The sequence below is a fragment of the Grus americana genome, chromosome 32 (genome assembly GCF_028858705.1).
Source record: "Grus americana isolate bGruAme1 chromosome 32, bGruAme1.mat, whole genome shotgun sequence".
Classification (NCBI taxonomy): domain Eukaryota; kingdom Metazoa; phylum Chordata; class Aves; order Gruiformes; family Gruidae; genus Grus; species Grus americana.
Genome location: NC_072883.1, coordinates 1,946,485 through 1,963,181, shown reverse-complemented (window position 1 = coordinate 1,963,181; position 16,697 = coordinate 1,946,485). Strand labels below are relative to the sequence as shown.

At 67.4% G+C, this 16,697-nt stretch overlaps 3 protein-coding genes across 3 annotated transcripts in view; 2 read left to right on the top strand and 1 right to left on the bottom strand.

The window, feature by feature from the left end:
- The first annotated feature begins 73 nt into the window (after positions 1-73).
- Positions 74-4,269, top strand: CENPA (centromere protein A). The gene is made up of 4 exons (XM_054807744.1): positions 74-300; positions 2,356-2,447; positions 3,358-3,439; positions 3,908-4,269. Exons 1-4 carry the CDS (start codon positions 207-209, stop codon positions 4,024-4,026), a joined length of 387 nt encoding a protein of 128 aa, XP_054663719.1. The 5' UTR covers positions 74-206; the 3' UTR covers positions 4,027-4,269.
- On the top strand, positions 4,054-15,914 carry LOC129198270 (steroid 21-hydroxylase-like). Its single transcript, XM_054807421.1, has 11 exons — positions 4,054-4,148; positions 5,165-5,316; positions 5,717-5,806; positions 6,415-6,569; positions 9,103-9,198; positions 10,132-10,239; positions 10,940-11,026; positions 11,107-11,292; positions 11,908-12,077; positions 14,775-14,878; positions 15,257-15,914. The coding sequence occupies exons 1-11, from the start codon at positions 4,054-4,056 to the stop codon at positions 15,499-15,501; spliced, it is 1,488 nt and encodes a 495-aa protein (XP_054663396.1). The 3' UTR covers positions 15,502-15,914.
- A 15-nt stretch (positions 15,915-15,929) lies between these two features.
- The window catches only part of LOC129198269 (tenascin-X-like), a 74,324-nt gene continuing 73,556 nt past the window's right edge, over positions 15,930-16,697 (bottom strand). Inside the window, exon 62 of the mRNA XM_054807420.1 lies at positions 15,930-16,073. Coding sequence (XP_054663395.1) covers positions 15,993-16,073 — 81 coding nt within the window. The 3' untranslated portion in view covers positions 15,930-15,992. The remainder of the gene's footprint in view (positions 16,074-16,697) is intronic.

Here is a 16,697-nt window from a genome sequence, read left to right as displayed (position 1 = left end):
GCCTCCGGCGGCGCAGAGCGGCGGGGCGGGCGCCTATTGGGCGGGCGAAGGGGAGGCAGGGCGGGGAGGGCGGAAGTGACGTCAGCAGACGCAGAGCGGCGCGGCGGGAGATTTGAATCCGCGAGGCGGCGGCAGGTCGGGGGGTCTCGGGCGTGACGTCACGGCGCGAGCGGCAGGGTGATGTCATAGCGGGGGGCCCTCTCGTCATGCCCCGCCCCAAACCCACCGCCCCCCGGCGCCGCCGCGTCCCCGCGCCCCCCCCGCCCCCCCCGCCCCCGCCAACGCCCAGACGGCCCCGCAGTGAGTGGGGGGGGGCTGGGGGACCCGGGGCCTATAGAAACCCCTCACCCTATAGAAACCCCTCACCCTATAGAAACCCCTCACCCTATAGATCCCTCCCCACCCTATAGAAACCCCTCACCCTATAGAAACCCCTCACCCTATAGATCCCTCCCCACCCTATAGAAACCCCTCACCCTATAGAAACCCCTCACCCTATAGAGCCCTCCTCACCCTATAGATCCCCTCCCCACCCTATAGAGCCCTCCTCACCCTATAGAGCCCCCCTCACCCTATAGATCCCTCACCCTATAGATTCCCCCTCACCCTATAGATCCCTCCCCATCCTATAGATCCCCCTCACCCTATAGATCCCCCTCACCCTATAGAAACCCCTCACCCTATAGAAACCCCTCACCCTATAGAGCCCTCCTCACCCTATAGAAACCCCTCACCCTATAGAGCCCTCCCCCACCCTATAGAGCCCTCACCCTATAGATAGATCCCTCCTCCCCCTATAGAGCCCCCCTCACCCTATAGATCCCCTCTCACCCTATAGATCCCCCCCTCACCCTATAGATCCTTCCCTCACCCTATGGATACCCTGGGCCTGTGGGACCCTCCCTCACCCTATAGAACCCCCTGGGACTGTGGGATCCCCCGGGCCCTATAGATCCCACCCTCACCCTATGGAACGCCCCAGGCCCTATGGATCCCTCCCTGGCCCTATACAACCCCTGGGGCCTATAGAAACCCCCATGGTCTACAGAGCCCTCCCTCACCCTATAGAACCCCCACGCCCTATAGGTCCCACCCTCACCCTATGGAACCCCCCAGACCCTATGGATCCCTCCCCGGCCCTATAGATCCCCCCCAAACCCTGCAAGTTCCCTGCCCCCCCAATGCTATAGAGCCCACTGGACTCTGTAGGACCCTATAGGGTTCTATAGGGCTCTATAGGTCCCTTCTATGCCCTGTGGATCCCTCCCTACCCCCCCCCATCCTATAGACGCCCTCAACCCCCGTAGGGCCCTTCCAGACCCTATGGATCACCCCCTTTCCCCTCCGGACCCTATAGGCCCCCCCAGACCCTATAGATCCCCCCCAGACCCTATAGATCCCTCCCTCCCCCCCCGGACACTATAGATTCCCCTTCCCCCCAACCTTATAGTTCTCTCCCCTATAGATCTCCTAGAACTCACACACACCCCTCAGGACCCTATGGATCCCTGCCCCCGCGCCCCTATAGATCCCCCTGGACTGTATAGATCCCTCTGTTATTCCCTGCCCTGGGCCATATAGATCCCTGTGGATCCTATAGATTCCCCCTGGCCCTATGGATCCCTCCCTTCCCCCCTGCACCCTATAGCTCCCCCTGCGTCCCTCCTGTGGGCCCTATAGATCCCTCCCAGACTCCGCCCTGCATGCCAGGACCTATAGATCCCCCTGCACCCTATAGCTCCCACCCTGCCCCGGGCCCTATAGATCCCCCCCCAACCTTATAGATCCTTCCCTCTCCCCAAACCTGCCCCCTATAGATTCCCCCGGACCCCGTGGATCCCTCCACTCCCGGGCCCTATAGATTTCTCCTGGAACCTACAGGTCCCTCCCCGACCCCTATAGATCCTCCCCCGCCCCTATAGATCCCCCCCTAGATCCCCCTATAGATCCTCCCCCGCCCCCCTAGATCCCCCCCTAGATCCCCCTATAGATCCCCCAGCCCCTATAGATCCCCCCCACCCCCGTCCCTCCCCCCGCCCCCCACAGACCCCCCCTGCCCCCCCGTGCCAGGCCCTGACACTGTGTGTGCGTGTGCGTGTGTGTGTGTGTGTCCCCCCGTGTCCCCCCGTGTCCCCCCGTGTCCCCCCGTGTCCCTGTGCGTGTCCCCGTGTTGTCCCCCCATTCCACTCTGCCCCCCCGTGTCCCCCCCCGTGTCCCTGTCCCTCCCATCCCCCCCATGTCCCTGTGTCCCCCCACCCCCCTGACCCCCCATCTCCCCCATCCCTGTCCCCCCCGTGTGTCCCCCCCGTGTGTCCCCCCGTGTCCCCCCGTGTCCCCCCGTGTCCCCCGTCCCAGGACGCCGGCCGGGTGAGCGGGCGCTGCAGGAGATCCGTCGGTACCAGAGCAGCACCCGCCTGCTGCTGCGCCCGGGGCCCTTCGTGCGCCTGGTGAGCGGGGCTGCCCCCCCCGGGACCCCACCCTGAGCCCCACCCTGACCCCCATCCTGAGCCCCCCCTGAGCCCCCTGGGACCCCACCCTGACCCCCCCTGAGCCCCCCAGGACCCCCCTGAGCCCCCCCCGGGACCCCCACCCTGACCCCCCCCCCCGAGCCCCCCAGGCCCCCCCACCCTCAGCCCCACTTCAACCCCCCCACCCCCCCGGGACCCCCCCAGCCCCAGCGCGTCACAGCCTGTGCTGTCACAGCCCCCGTGTCCTTGCCCCCCCCATGACGCAGGTCCCCTCCCCCCGGCCTTGCCCCCCCCCAATGACGCGGTGGCCTTGTCCCCTCCCCAATGGCCTTGTGTGTCCCCTCCCCCCGGGACAGGCTGTGTCCCCGTGTGTCCCCCCCCAGGGTGATGTCCCCCCCCCGGGGTGTCACTGTCCCCATGTCCCCCCCCAGGGTGTCACTGTCCCCATGTGGTGTCCCCCCAGGGTGTCCCCATGTCCCCATGCCCCCCCCCGGGGTGTCACTGTCCCTGTGTCCCCCCCCAGGGTGATGTCCCCCCCCGGGGTGTCACTGTCCCCATGTCCCCCCCAGGGTGTCCCCCATGTCCCTGCTGTCCCCATCACTGGGCTGGGATGTCCCTGGGTGTCCCCACGGTGCCCCCCCACCCCCGGGTGTCCCCCAGCCCAGGGTGTCCCCAGGGGGGGATGTGTGTGTGTCCCCCCCCCCGCTGTCCCCCCACCCAGCCTGTGTCCCCCCCCCGCCATCCCCAGGGTGTCGTGTCCCCCCACTGCCACCCCAGGGTGCCCCCCCGCGTTGTCCCCCCCAGTCCCTCCCGGGTGTCCCCTCCCTGTCCGTGGCCCCCCCAGGGTGCCCCCCCCGTGCCCCCCCCCGTGCCACCCCGCTGTCCCCAGGTGCGGGAGATCTGTCTGCTCTTCACCCGGGGGGTCGACTACCGGTGGCAGCGCATGGCGCTGGTGGCCCTGCAGGAGGTGGGTGCTGGGGGGGTCCCATGGGTGCTGGGAGGGGCCTAGGGGGGGTCTCATGGGTGCTGGGGGGGGCCTGGGGGGGTCCCATGGGTGCTGGGGGGGGGTCTATAGGTGCTGGGGGGGGCCCAGGGGTGCTGGAGGTGCCCGGGGGTGCTGGGGGGATCTGGGAGTGTCCCATGGGTGCTGGGGGGGGTGTGTCTGTGGGTGCTGGGGGGGCCCGGGGGTGCTGGGGGGAATCTGGGGGTGTCCCATGGGTGCTGGGTTGGTCTGAGGAGGGTCCCATGGGTGCTGGGGGGGTCTGGGGAGGATCTCGGGGTGCTGGAGGTCCACTGGGTGCTGGGGGTCTGGGGAAGGTCCCGTGGGTGCTGGGGCAGGGGTGGCCCCGGGTGGGTGCTGGGTGCCCTGATGGGTGCTGGGTGCCCCCGGTGGGTGCTGGGTGCCCCCCCGGGTGCGCTGACGGGGGTGGCGCAGGCAGCGGAGGCGTTTGCGGTGCGGCTGCTGGAGGACGCCCACCTCTGCGCCCTGCACGCCCGGCGCGTCACCCTCTACCCCAAGGACCTGCAGCTGGCGCGGCGCCTGCGGGGCGTGGAGTAGGGGGCGTCTGGGGGGACCCCCCCCAAAATGGGACCCCCCCAGTGGGAACCCCCCAATGAGACCCCTCCCAATGGGACCCCCCGGGATCCCCCCATGGGACCCCCCGATGGGACACCCTCCCCGTGGGATCCCCCCTTGGGAACCCCCAAATGTGACCCCCCCGTGGGACACCCCCCCCCATGGGACCCCCCCCTCGGGAACCCCCCGACAGGATCCCCCCCCCCCCCAAACACGACCCCGCCCAATGGGAACCCCCCTTGGGGCACCCCAAATGTGACCCCCCCAAATGTGACCCCCCCAATGGGACCCCCCGGGAACCCCCCTCGGGAACCCCCAAATGGGACCCCCCCATGGGACACCCCCCCCCCGTGGGACCCCCCCCCTCGGGAACCCCCCGACAGGATCCCCCCCCCAAACGCGACCCCCCCAATGGGAACCCCCCCTTGGGGCACCCCCCAAATGGGACCCCCCCCGTGCCCCCCAATAAATGTGTGCTAACCCCCGGGTGCTGCTGCCGCTGGGGGGGGTCAGTTGGGGGGGGGGGGGCGCCCCGATAATTTGGGGGCGGGGCCTCGAGGGGCGGGGCCGGGGGCGCCCATTGATAGCGGCGGGCGGGGGCTTCCCGGGGGCGGGGCTTAGGGCGAGGGGCGGGGGTTGGGGTGTGCGTGTCACTGAGGGGGCGGGGCTTGCGGGCCAACCCGTTAGAGGGGCGGGGCTTAGCAGCCATTCATTACAGCGCCGTGCCGGTGGGGGCGAGGCTTGGGGAGGAGCTTCAGGGGGCGGGGCTTAAGGGGCCAACCCGTTAGCGTGGCGGGGGCGGGGCTACGTGCGGGGGCGGGGCTTGGGGCGGGGCTTAGCAGCCATTCATTACAGTGCCAGCAGGGGCGGGGCTTCGGGGGGGCGGGGCTTAGGGGCCCCACTATAGCGGCTGGCTGGGGGCCTGCGGGGGCGGGGCTTAGGGGGGCGGGGCTTAGGGGTCTCCCCAATATAGGGGGGGCTCGTCGGGGGGGGCCCCCCCGGGGCGATGGCGGCCACGCTGGTGCTGGGGGTTCTGGGAGCACTGGGGGTGCTGGGGGCGCTGGGAGCGCTGGGGGTTTTGGGGGCGCTGGGGGTGCTGGGGGGGGCGCTGGGGGTTTTGGGGGTGCTGGGGGGGCCCTGGGGGGCGCGGGAGGGGGCGGGGGGCCCTCGGGGGGGGGGCGCTGCACCTGCTGCACCCGCAGGGGGCGCTGCACCTCCGCCGCCTCGCCCGCCGGCACGGGCCCGTCCTGCGCATGCGCCTGGGGGAGCGCGGTGAGTGGGGGGGGGGCACCCCGAAACCGACCCCCACACCGTCACCCCCAAACCTGACCCGGGGACCCCCAAACTGCCCCCCTTCCCCCCCCAAACCTGCCTCGGGGACCCCTAAAACCTTCCCCCCCCCCCCTTGGGGACCCCCTAACTGACCCTGAGCCCCCCCCGAACCCCCAAACCCCCCCCAACCCCCACAGACCCCCCCGAACCCCCCAAATCCCCCCCCGAACCCCCAAATTAGAGACCCAACCCCCCCACCCCAGGACTCCCCATCTTCCCCCCCCCCCTATTTTGTGGTCCCTCCCCGGTTTTGGGGGGTCCCCCCCGGTTTTGTGGTTCCTCCCTGGTTTTGGGGTGTCTCCCCCAGTTTTGGGGTCCCCCCAATTCCCCCCCCCCCCAGACGTGCTGGTGCTGAGCTCGGCGGGGACCATCCGGGAGGCGCTGGCCCGGCACTGGGGGGACTGGCTGGGGCGGCCCCCCAGCTACCTGGGTACGGGGGGGTTTGGGGGGGCCGGGGGATCGGGGTGCTCTGGGGGTGGGGGGGGCTGGGTGCCCCGGGAGGGACCCGGGGGGGCCCGGGGGGGGGCTTTGGGGGGGGCGGAGGGGGGTGATGGGGGGGTGCAGGGGAGGGGCTGGGGGGGCCCTGGGGTGCTCGGGGGGGTTTGGGGGGGATGGGGGAGTGGGGTCTGGGGGGATCGGGGTGCTCTGGGGGTGGGGGGGGCTGGGTGCCTCGGGGGGGGAACCGGGGGGAACCGGGAGGGGGCTCTGGGGCAATGGGGGGGCCCCGGGGTGCTCTGGGGGGTGGGGGGATGGGGGGGGCTATGGGGGGGGGCTGGGTGCCCCTGGGGTGCCCCGGGGGGGGGTGTCTGGGGGGGGGCTGGGGGTGATGTGGGTGACGGAGGGGTGGGGGGGTGTGACCCTGCGGTGACGGGGTGACCCTGGCAGTGACGTAGGTGATGGGGGGGGGAGGAGGGCGATCTGGGGGTGACGTCAGCTTTGGGGTGGGGGGGGCGGGGTGGGGGTTGCCCCCCCTTCCCCGGGTGCCGGTGGGTGCCCTGACCGGGGGGTGCCCCCCCCCCATCCCCTCCCCTCCCCCAGCGGCGCTGGTGTCTCGCGGGGGGCGGGACCTGGCGCTGGGCGGGGCCTCCCCGGGCTGGCGGCGGCAGCGCGCGCTGACGCGGGGGGCGCTGGGCCGGGCGGGGGCGGGGCGGCTGCGGCCCCTTCTGCAGCGCCAGGCGGGAGCGCTGTGTGCGGTGAGCGGCGCTGCACCCCCAAATCACCCCTGCACCCCCACATCAGCCCTGCACCCCCAAATCATCCCCTGCACCCTCAATCACCCCTGCACCCCCAAATCATCACCCACCCCTGCACCCCCACATCACCCCTGCACCCCCAAATCATCCCCTGCACCCCACATCATCACCCACTCCTGCACCCCCAAATCACCCCTGCACCCCCACATCAGCCCTGCACCCCCAAATCATCCCCTGCACCCTCAATCACCCCTGCACCCCCAAATCATCACCCACCCCTGCACCCCCACATCACCCCTGCACCCCCAAATCATCCCCTGCACCCCACATCATCACCCACTCCTGCACCCCCAAATCATCCCCTGCACCCCCACATCACTCCCTGCACCCCCAAATTATCCACCCCTGCACCCCCACATCAGCCCTGCACCCCCAAATCATCCCCTGCACCCCCACATCCCCCTGCACCCCCAAATCATCCATCACCCCTGCACCCCCAAATCATCCTCTGCACCCCGAAACTGCACCCCGAAATTACCCTGAAACCCCCCCCGCACCCCGAAATCACCCCCGCACCCCATAAAGCCCCGCACCCCAAAAACATCACCCCGCACCCCGGAATCACCCTGCACCCCAATCCCCAGAACAGCCCCTGCACCCCCGAAACTGCACCCCGCACCCCAAAATTACCCTGCCTGCACCCCAACCTCCCCCAAAAAACTCACCCTCCTGCACCACAACCCCCACACACCCCAAACCCTGCACCCCATAAACCCCTGCACCCCCAAAATCACCCTGCACCCCCATGTCCCCCTGCACCCCAAAACAGCACCCCGAAACCACCCTGCACCCCTCCGCACCCCGAAATTACCCTGCACCCCCCCGCACCTCATAAACCCCTGCACCCCCCAAATCAATCACCCCTGCACCCCCACATCACTCCTGCACCCCCAAATCGCCCCCACATCCCCCTGCACCCCCAATCACCCCTGCACCCCCACATCACTCCCCTGCACCCCCAAATCACCCCTGCACCCCTCTGCACCCCAAAATCACCCCCCTGCACCCCCACATCCCTCCTGCACCTCCACATCACCCCTGCACCCCCAAATCACCCCTGCACCCCCACACTGCACCCCCAAATTACCCCCCCGCCGCATTGCCCCCCTCCACCCCGGAATAAACACCCTGCACCCCCCCCGCACCCTGAAACCACCCTGCACCCCGAAATCACCCCCGAACCCCCTGCACCCCGAAACTGCATCCCGAAATTACCCTGAAACCCCCCGCACCCCGAAATCACCCCCGCACCCCATAAACCCCTGCACCCCCAAAAATCACCCTGCACCCCAATGTGTCCCTGCACCCCAAAACAGCACCCCGAAACCACCCTGCACCCCCCCGCACCCCGAAATTACCCTGCACCCCCCCCCGCACCTCATAAACCCCTGCACCCCAAAAATCATCCCCCTGCACCCCGAAACTCTGCTTCAAACCCGGGAGACACCCCCACCCCCCCCCCCGAGCACCCCCAAACCCGCCATCGCAGCCCCTCCCCCTGCACCCCGAAACCCCGCACCCCAACGCCCCTTGCACCCCCCCCGCACCCCAAAATCACCCTTAGAGCCCCCCCATTCCCCTGGGCCCCCCCAAACCCTCACAGGGCACCCTAATACCCCTCCAAGGGACCCCAAAACCCCCTGGGGCCCCCAAACTCCCCCTTAGGTCCCCCAAAACCCTCTGGGACCCCCCAATATTCCCCAGGGAACCCCAAAACGCCCTTAGGGCCCCCCCATATTGTCCTGGGCCACCCCAAAACCCCCTTAGGAACCCCAACCCCCCCAACCCCACTTAGGGCCCCCCAATACCTCCCCAGCACACCCCAAAACACCCTTAAGGGACCCCCGAAATCCCCTTAGGACCCCCCCCAAACCTCTTAGAGCCCCCCAAAATCCCCTTAGGACCCCCCAAACCCCCCCTTAGAGCCCCCTCTCTGTCCCCCGGGACCCCCCGATGCTCCCTTGGGACCCCCAAAACCCTCTCAGGGCCCCCAAACACCCCCTGGAGCACCCCAAAACCCCTTTAGGGACTCCCAAGCCCCCCCCAAACCCCACTTAGGGCCCCCCAATACCACCCATGGGGACCCCAAACCCCTTTTATCTCCCTGGGACACCCCAATATCCTCTTACCCCCCCCATATCCCTCTGAGACACCCCAAAACCCCTTTAGGGACCCCAAAACGCCCCTGCAGACCCCAACTCTCCCCTCGACACCCCCTGGGCTCTATGTTCCCACGGTGGGGCCCCCCCAGACTCCTTAGGGCCCCCCCATATCCCCCTGGGACCCCCCTAAACCCCCGTAGAGACCCCCAAACCCCCTCAGGGCCCCCCAACACCTCCCTGAGCCCCCCCCAAATCTCACTTAGGGCCCCCTGGGCTCCCAAAAAAACCCCTTAGGGACCCCAACACCCCCCCCCCCGGTACCCCCCGGGGACCCCAATCCCCCCCTGAGCCCCCCCCTGTCCCCCCCCCAGGAGCTGCGTTCCCACGGGGGGGCCCCCCTGGACCCCTTTGAGGTTTTCCCCTTCCACACGTGCAGCACCATCGGCCGCCTCCTCTTCGGGGAGCTGGTGGGGGGGGCAGGAATTTGGGGGGACCCAGGGGTTGGGGGGGGGACCCAAGAGTTGGGGGGGGGGCCGGGGGTTGGGGGGAGCCAGGAATTCGGGGGGACCCAGGGGTTTGGGGGGACCCAGGGGTTGGGGGGGGACCCAAGAGTTGGGGGGGGACCCGGGGGTTTGGGGGGATCCAGGGACTGGGGGGGACCCAAGAGTTGCGGGGGGGACCCGGGGGTTAGGGGGGGGGGGAGCCAGGAATTCGGGGGGACTCAGGGGTTTGGGGGGACCCAGGGGTTGGGGGGGACGGGACCCAAGAGTTGGGGGGGGGCGGGGGGGTGGGGGGGAGCCGGGGGTTTGGGGGGACCCAGGGGTTGGGGGGGGACCCAAGAGTTGGGGGGGGGGCCGGGGGTTGGGGGGGGAGCCAGGAATTTGGGGGGACCCAGGGGTTTGGGGGGACCCAGGGGTTTGGGGGGGGGACCCAAGGGTTGGGGGAAGCCAGGAATTTGGGGGGACCCAGGTGTCCTGGGGGGTCCCAGGGGTTTGGGGAGGGGACCCAGGGATTGGGGGGGACCCAAGGGTTGCGGGGGGGTACCCAGGAATTTGGGGGGACCCAGGGGTTCGGGGGAGACCCAAGGGCTCGGGAGGACCCAGGGGTTTGGGGGGGACCCGTACATTTGGGGTGTCTCAGGAGTTCGGGGGGTCCCAGCAGTTTGGGGGACACCCAGGAGTTGGGGGGGGGTCCCAGGTGTCCTGAGGAGACCCAGGAATTGGGGGGGGGGGGAACCCTGGGAGTTTGGGGGTGACCCAGCTCTGGGGGTGACCTTGGAGTTGGGGGGGGGGGTGACCCAGGAGTCGGGGGGTCCCCATGTGCCCGGGGGTACCCCGGTTCCCTGGGGGGGGGGGGTGGGGGGTGACCCCGCCGCGTGGTGCCCCCCGTGTCCCCCCCAGCTGCCCCCCGAGGCCGAGCTCCGCGCCTTCACGCGCTGCCTGGTGGAGCTGCTGGCGGTGTGGGGCAGGGGCAGCGTGCGGGCGCTCGAGCTGCTGCCGCTGCTGCGGGTGAGCCGGGCCCGGGGGGGCTGCACGGGCTGGGGGGGACAGGGGGTGTATGGGGCTGGGGGGGGCTGGGGGTGCTATAGGGGCTGTACAGCCCGGGGGGGGGGAGGGGCTGTATGGGGCTGGGGGGGAGTATAGGGGTTATATGGGGTTGGGGGGGCGGATAGGGGCTGTATGGGGCTGGGGGGGGGGCGGTGTTATAGGGGCTGTACAGCCCGGGGGGGGGGGTATAGGGGCTGTATGGGGCTGGGGGGTGTGTGTTATAGGGGCTATACAGCCCAGGGGGGTATAGGGGCTGTACGGGGCTGGGGGGTGCTATAGGGGCTATATGGAGCTGGGTGGGGGGGTACAGGGGCTGTATGGGGCTGGGGGGGGTATAGGGGCTGTATGGGGCTGGGGGACGGGCTGTGTGCTCTGGGAGGCTGAGGTGCACGGTTTCTATGGGGCTGGGGATCTATATGGGTCGTGGAGGGATCTATATGGGGCTGAGGGAGGGGCTGTATGGTCGGGGGCAGGGGGATGTTATAGGGGCTATATGGCCCTGGGGGGTATATGGGGCTGGGGGGGGTTTATATGGCCGGGGGGGGCTATAGGGTTTATATAGGGCTGAGAGGAGTTGGGGGGGGGGGTCCTGGGGGGGGGTGGTGGTGTCTATAGGGCTCGGGGTTGGGGGGGGGGTCCCTATGGGATCCATACGTCCCAGGTCCTGCCCAACCCGGGGCTGCGGGAGCTGCTGCGCCTGGTTGAGCGCCGCGACGCCTTCGTGGAAGCTCAGATCCGGCGGCACGAGGTGGGGGGGGGACACACACGGACCCGGGGGGGGGGGGACGGACACACGGGACACCCACCCACTGCCACGTGTCCCCACAGGAGTGCCCGTCCCCCCCCGGGGACACGGTTCTGGGGGTGCTGCAGGGACGGGACCCCCGTGTCCGGGGAGGTCCCTTGAGCCCCCCCCGCCTCCACATGGCCCTGGTCGATCTCTTCATCGGGGGCACCGAGACCACGGCTGCTGCGCTGGCCTGGGCCGTCGCCTTCCTGCTGCACCGCCCCGAGGTGCCACACGCGTGTCACAGCTGTGTCAGCATCCCCACGTGTGTCCTCATGTCCCCACATGTGTCCCCCGGGGGGGTCCCACGTCCCCACACGTGTCCTATGCATCCCCTGTGCCCCCCCCGCCATGGCCAGCCCCATCTCCCTGCTCTGCCCCGAGGTGCCACACGCGTGTCACAGCCGTGGCCGCGGCCCCACATGTGTCCACGCGTCCCCACACGTGTCTCCAGGGGGTCCCGTGTCCTCACACGTGTCCTCCGTGTCCCCCTCCCCATGGCCATCGCTGTTCCCTTCCATTGCCCCAAGGTGCCACACACACGTCACATCCGTGTCCATGTCCCCACAGAACGGTCCCATGTCCCCAGGGGATCCCGTGTTCCCACCCGTGTCCTACGTCCCCCTTGTCCCCCACCCCGCGTCCATCGCCATCCCCTTGCACCGCCCCGAGGTGCCACACACATGTCACACGCGTGTCACATCTGTTTCCGTGCCCCACGTGGCTCCTCGGTCCCTTTATGTCCCACCCCCCCCTTTCCCCCCAAGATGCACCGCGACACGCGTGTCACCCCAGGAGGTGGTGCCCGGTGTGTGACATGCGTGTGCCCCACGTGTCGCCAGCTGCAGGAGCGGCTGCGGGCAGAGCTGCGGCGGGAGCTGGGTCCCACCGGGACCCCCCAGGCGGGGGACACCGGGCGCCTGCCCCTCCTCCACGCCACCGTCACCGAGACCCTGCGGCTCCGGCCCCCCGCCCCCCTGGCCCTGCCCCACTGTGCCCGCCGCCACACCAGGTATGGCCAGTAGAAACCAGTGCAGACCAGTACAGACCAGTATGAATGGGTACAGACGAGCGGGTGCTAGCATGAACCACTATAGACCAGTTAGGGACCACCTGGCATCGGGTTGCAGCACTGTGCAGCAGTGTGTTTTGAACCAGTATAGACCAGTATGAACCAGTATAGACCAGCATGGACCAGTATAGACTAGCATGGACCAGTATAGACTAGCATGGACCAGTACAGGCCAGTATGGACTAGAAGAAACCAGCATGAACCACTATAGACCAGTTAGGGACCACAGGGCATCAGATTGCAGCACCGTGCAGCAATGTGTTTTGAACCAGTATGAACCAGCGTAGACCAGTTTAGATGAGTAAGAACTAGAATGAACCAGTTTGGACCACTATAGACCAGTATGGACCACTGGGCATTCCTTTGCAGCCCTGTGCACCCGTGTTTTGCATCAGTTTAGACCAGTATGGACCAGTTGAGATGAAGATGGCCCAGTATGGACTAGTATAGACCAGCTTAGATGAGTATGAACTAGACTAAACCAGTATGAACCACTATAAACCAGTAGGGATCACCGGGCTTCCATTTGCAGCACTGTATACTAATGTATATCAGTGTTTTGCACCAGTTTAGCCCAGTATGAACCAGCACAGACCAGTTTAGATGAGTATGACCCCCATATAGGACAGTACGAACTAGTTTAGATGAGTATGGACTAGGATGAACCACTATAGACCAGTAGGGACCACTGGGCATCCCCAGTAGGGCCCAGTAGACCCCAAGAGACCCAAGTAGGGCCCCATAGGCCCCAGTAGATCCCAGTAGGGCTCCAAGAGACCCCAGCAGTTCCCAGTAGACCCAGTAGGTCCCAGTAGATCCCAGTACGTCCCAGTAGGCCTCCAGCAGAGCCCAGTAGGTCCCAGCAGGCCCCAGTAGACCCAACTAGGGCCCAGTGGATCCAGCAGAGCCCAGTAGGTGCCAGCTGGCCCCAGTAGATCCCAGCAGGCACCTGTAAGCCCCAGTAGATCCCAGTAAGCCCCAGAAGGTCCCAGCAGACCCCCAGTAGAACCCAGAGAGCTTCATTAAGTCCCAGTAGAGCCCAGCAGGTGCCAGCAGAGCCCAGTACATCCCAGTAGGCCCCACTAAGCTTCGGTAGATCCCAGGAGGCCCCAGAAGATGGCAGCAGAACCCAGTATGTCCCAGTATGTCCCAGTAGACCCCAACAGACCCCCCCCCCCCCCAAGATCCCAGCAGGCCCCAGTAGATCCCAGCAGAGTCCAGTATGTCCCAGTAGACCCCTGCAGGCCCGAGTAGGCCCCAGCAGAGCCCAGTGAACCCCAAAAGGGCCCAGCAGGTCTCAGCAGACCCCGGTAGACTCCAGTACATCCCAGTAGGTCCCAGTAGACCCCAGTAGGCCTCACTAAACCCCAATAGACTGCAATAGACTCCAGTCGGCTCAAGGAGGCCCCAGCATGGCCCAGAGGGCCCCACTAGGCTCAAGGAGGTTCCAGTAGGTCCCAGTAGAACCCAGTAGACCCCTGAGAGCCCCATTAAGCCCCAGTAGACCCCAGCAGAGCCCAGCAGGTCTCAGTAGGTGCCCCAGTAGAGCCCAGTACAACTCAGCAGGCCCCAGTAAGCCTCGGTATATCCCAGTAAGCCCCAGAAGATGGCAGCAGAAGCCAGTATATCCCAGTAGGGCCCCAGTAGACCCCAACAGACCCCCCCCCCCCAAGATCCCAGCAGGCCCCAGTAGACCACAGAGAGCCCTGTTAAGCCTCAGTAGGCCCCAGCAGAGCCCAGAAGATCCCCGCAGGTCCCAGTAGATGCCAGTAGAGCCCAGTAGATCCCAGTAGGGCCCCAGTAGACACCCCCCCCCCCTAAGATCCCAGCCGGCCCCAGCATGCTCCGGTACATCCCAGTGGGCTCCAGAAGACACCAGCAGAGTCCAGTATGTCCCAGTAGACCTGAATAGGCCTCAGCAGGGCCCAGTGGACACCAGAAGGCCCCAGCAGGCCCCCGTAGACTCCAATACATCCCAGCAACTCCCAGTAACTCCCAGTAGCCCCCAGTAGGTCTCAGTAAACCCCAATAGACTGCAGGAAACCTCAGTAGGCTCGAGAAGGCCCCAGCCGGTCCCAGTAGGCCTCAGAGGGCCCCAGTAGGCCCAAGGAGGTCCCAGTAGACCCCAGTAGACCCCAAGAGCCCCACTAAGCCCCAGTAGACCCCAGCAGAGCCCAGCAGTTCCCAGTAGCTGCCCCAGTAGAGCCCAGCAGGTGCCAGCAGAGCCCAGTACATCTCAGTAAGCCCCAGTAAGCCTCGGTATATCCCAGGAGGCCCCAGAAGATGGCAGCAGAACCCAGTATGTCTCAGTAGGGTCCCAGTAGACCCCAATAGACACCCCCCCCTAAGATCCCAGCAGGCCCCAGCATGCTCCAGTACATCCCAGTGGGCCCCAGAAGACACCAGCAGAGTCCAGTATGTCCCAGTAGACCCGAATAGGCCTCAGCAGGGCCCAGTGGACCCCAGGCGGCCCCCAAAAAACCCAGTAGGTCCAAGGAGGTCCCAGCAGGCCCCAGTAGACTCCAATAGATCCCAGAGAACCCCATTAGGCCCCAGCAGTGCCCAGAAGATCCCAGTAGGTCCCAGTAGGCCTCAGCAGAGCCCAGTACATCCCAGTACCTCCCTGTCCCATCCCAGCGTCGGGGACATCACGGTGCCGGCTGGCTCCATCCTGGTCCCCAACCTCCTGGCTGCCCATCAGGACCCCGACACCTGGCACCACCCCGAGGACTTCCTGCCCGGTACGCCCAGACACCGGGGTCCCCTCCTAGACGCTGGGGGTCCCCTGAACCCCCTTGGGGTGGGTCCCCTCCCCGGCCACCGGGGTCCCCTGAACCCCTTTAGGTGGGTCTCCTCCTTGGATATCCAGGTCCCCTGACCCCCTTGGGGTGGGTCCCCTCCCCGGCCACCGGGGTCCCCTCCTAGATGCTGGGGGTCCCCTCCTAGACGCTGGTATCCCCGACCCCCTTGGGGTGGGTCCCCTCCCCGGCCACCGGGGTCCCCTGAACCCCTTTAGGTGGGTCCCCTCCTTGGATATCCAGGTCCCCTGACCCCCTTGGGGTGGGTCCCCTCCCGACTGAGTCCCCTGACCCCCCCCCCCCTTGCCCTGCCCCCCCCAGAGCGGTTCCTGGAGCCGGGGGCTCCCTGGCGGGCGCTGGTGCCGTTCGGCTGCGGGGCCCGATCCTGCCTGGGGGAGGGGCTGGCACGGGCCGAGCTCTTCGTCTTCCTGGGCAAGATCCTGCAGGAATTCCGCCTGGAACCCCCGGCCCCGGGGGTCCTGCCCTGCCTGGACGTATCGGCAGGCACCGTCCTGCGCTGCCCGCCCTTCCGCGTCCGCATGGTGCCCTGCCAACCCCCTGCCTAACCAAGCGCGGGCTCCTGGGACTGGGCCGCTATGCCTGGTGCTGCCTGCTGCCTGCACTCCTGGCTGCCTGGTGCTGCTCCTGCCTGCACTCCTGGCTGCCTGGTGCTGCCTGCACCCCAGCTGCCTGCACTCCTGGATGCCTGGTGCTGCTCCTGCCTGCACTCCTGGATGCCAGGTGCTGCCTGCTGCCTGCACTCCTGGCTGCCTGGTGCTGCCTGCACCCCAGCTGCCTGCACTCCTGGACGCCTGGTGCTGCTCCTGCCTGCACTCCTGGATGCCTGGTGCTGCCTGCACCCCCAGATACCTGGGTGTCCCCCCCTCACCGCCCCAACACCTGGTTCACCGGGGGGCGGGGGTTACAGGCAACCTTTATTCCCCTCCACCCCTCCATAAAAGCTTCGCCTCTGCCCCTCCCCCCACATGTCCCGCCTCCTTCCTGGGCCCCCCCCCCCCCCCCCCCCCCCGGGTCCTGCCCGGACCCCCGCGCCCCCTCAGTCACGCTGCGGCCGCAGCTTCATCTCGGTGAAGGGGATGGAGAACTCGAACCCTTTCCAGGGAAACCAGTTGATGCCCTGAGGAGAGCCAGGGGAGGTCCGTCAGGCCCTGTAGGCACCCTATAGGCACCCTATAGATCCCTATAGATCCCTACAGATCCTTATAGATCCCTATAGATCCCTATAGGGGCCCTAGATCCCTCCCCTGCCCCGGGCCTTATGGCTCCTATAGGGTCCCCATGCCCAGAGTGGATCTGGGGCTAGGCTCTATAGGGTCTTGGGCCCTATGGAGCCTATAGGGTGTAGGACCGAGTGGCCCGCGTAGCCCCCATAGGATCCCCCGTTGCTCCCCCATCCCCCGTAGGGGTGCCGTGCCCACCACCCCTATGGTCCCCATAGGTACCCACCGCTGTGGGCAGTGCCATGGGGGTCCTGTGCTGCGTAGTGCCCATATACGTGTGTCCCCCCCATAGGACATCCCCCCCATGGCCCCTATAGAACTTCCTATAGTTGCTGTAGCCCCATCATATGTTCCCTTGTGACCTCCACAGGACCCCCCATGTCCCCTACAGACCTCTGTATAGCCCCTATAGCTGCCCCATATCCCATATAGGTCCCCCTATGGCCCCTATAGACCCTCCTATGACCCATACAGACCGCTGTATGGCTCATATAGCTCCTACGGCCTCTCTATGGCCCCTT

Bases quoted from the DNA above. Each gene is read 5' to 3' on its own strand.
- CENPA (XM_054807744.1), top strand. From the start codon at position 207: ATGCCCCGCCCCAAACCCACCGCCCCCCGGCGCCGCCGCGTCCCCGCG. The intron at 2,448-3,357 runs GTGAGCGGGGCT...CGCTGTCCCCAG, and splicing joins CGGGGCCCTTCGTGCGCCTG to GTGCGGGAGATCTGTCTGCT. The intron at 3,440-3,907 runs GTGCTGGGGGGG...TGGCGCAGGCAG, and splicing joins GGTGGCCCTGCAGGAGGTGG to CGGAGGCGTTTGCGGTGCGG.
- LOC129198270 (XM_054807421.1), top strand. From the start codon at position 4,054: ATGGGACCCCCCCAGTGGGAACCCCCCAATGAGACCCCTCCCAATGGG. The intron at 6,570-9,102 runs GTGAGCGGCGCT...TCCCCCCCCCAG, and splicing joins AGGCGGGAGCGCTGTGTGCG to GAGCTGCGTTCCCACGGGGG. The intron at 14,879-15,256 runs GTACGCCCAGAC...TGCCCCCCCCAG, and splicing joins CCCCGAGGACTTCCTGCCCG to AGCGGTTCCTGGAGCCGGGG.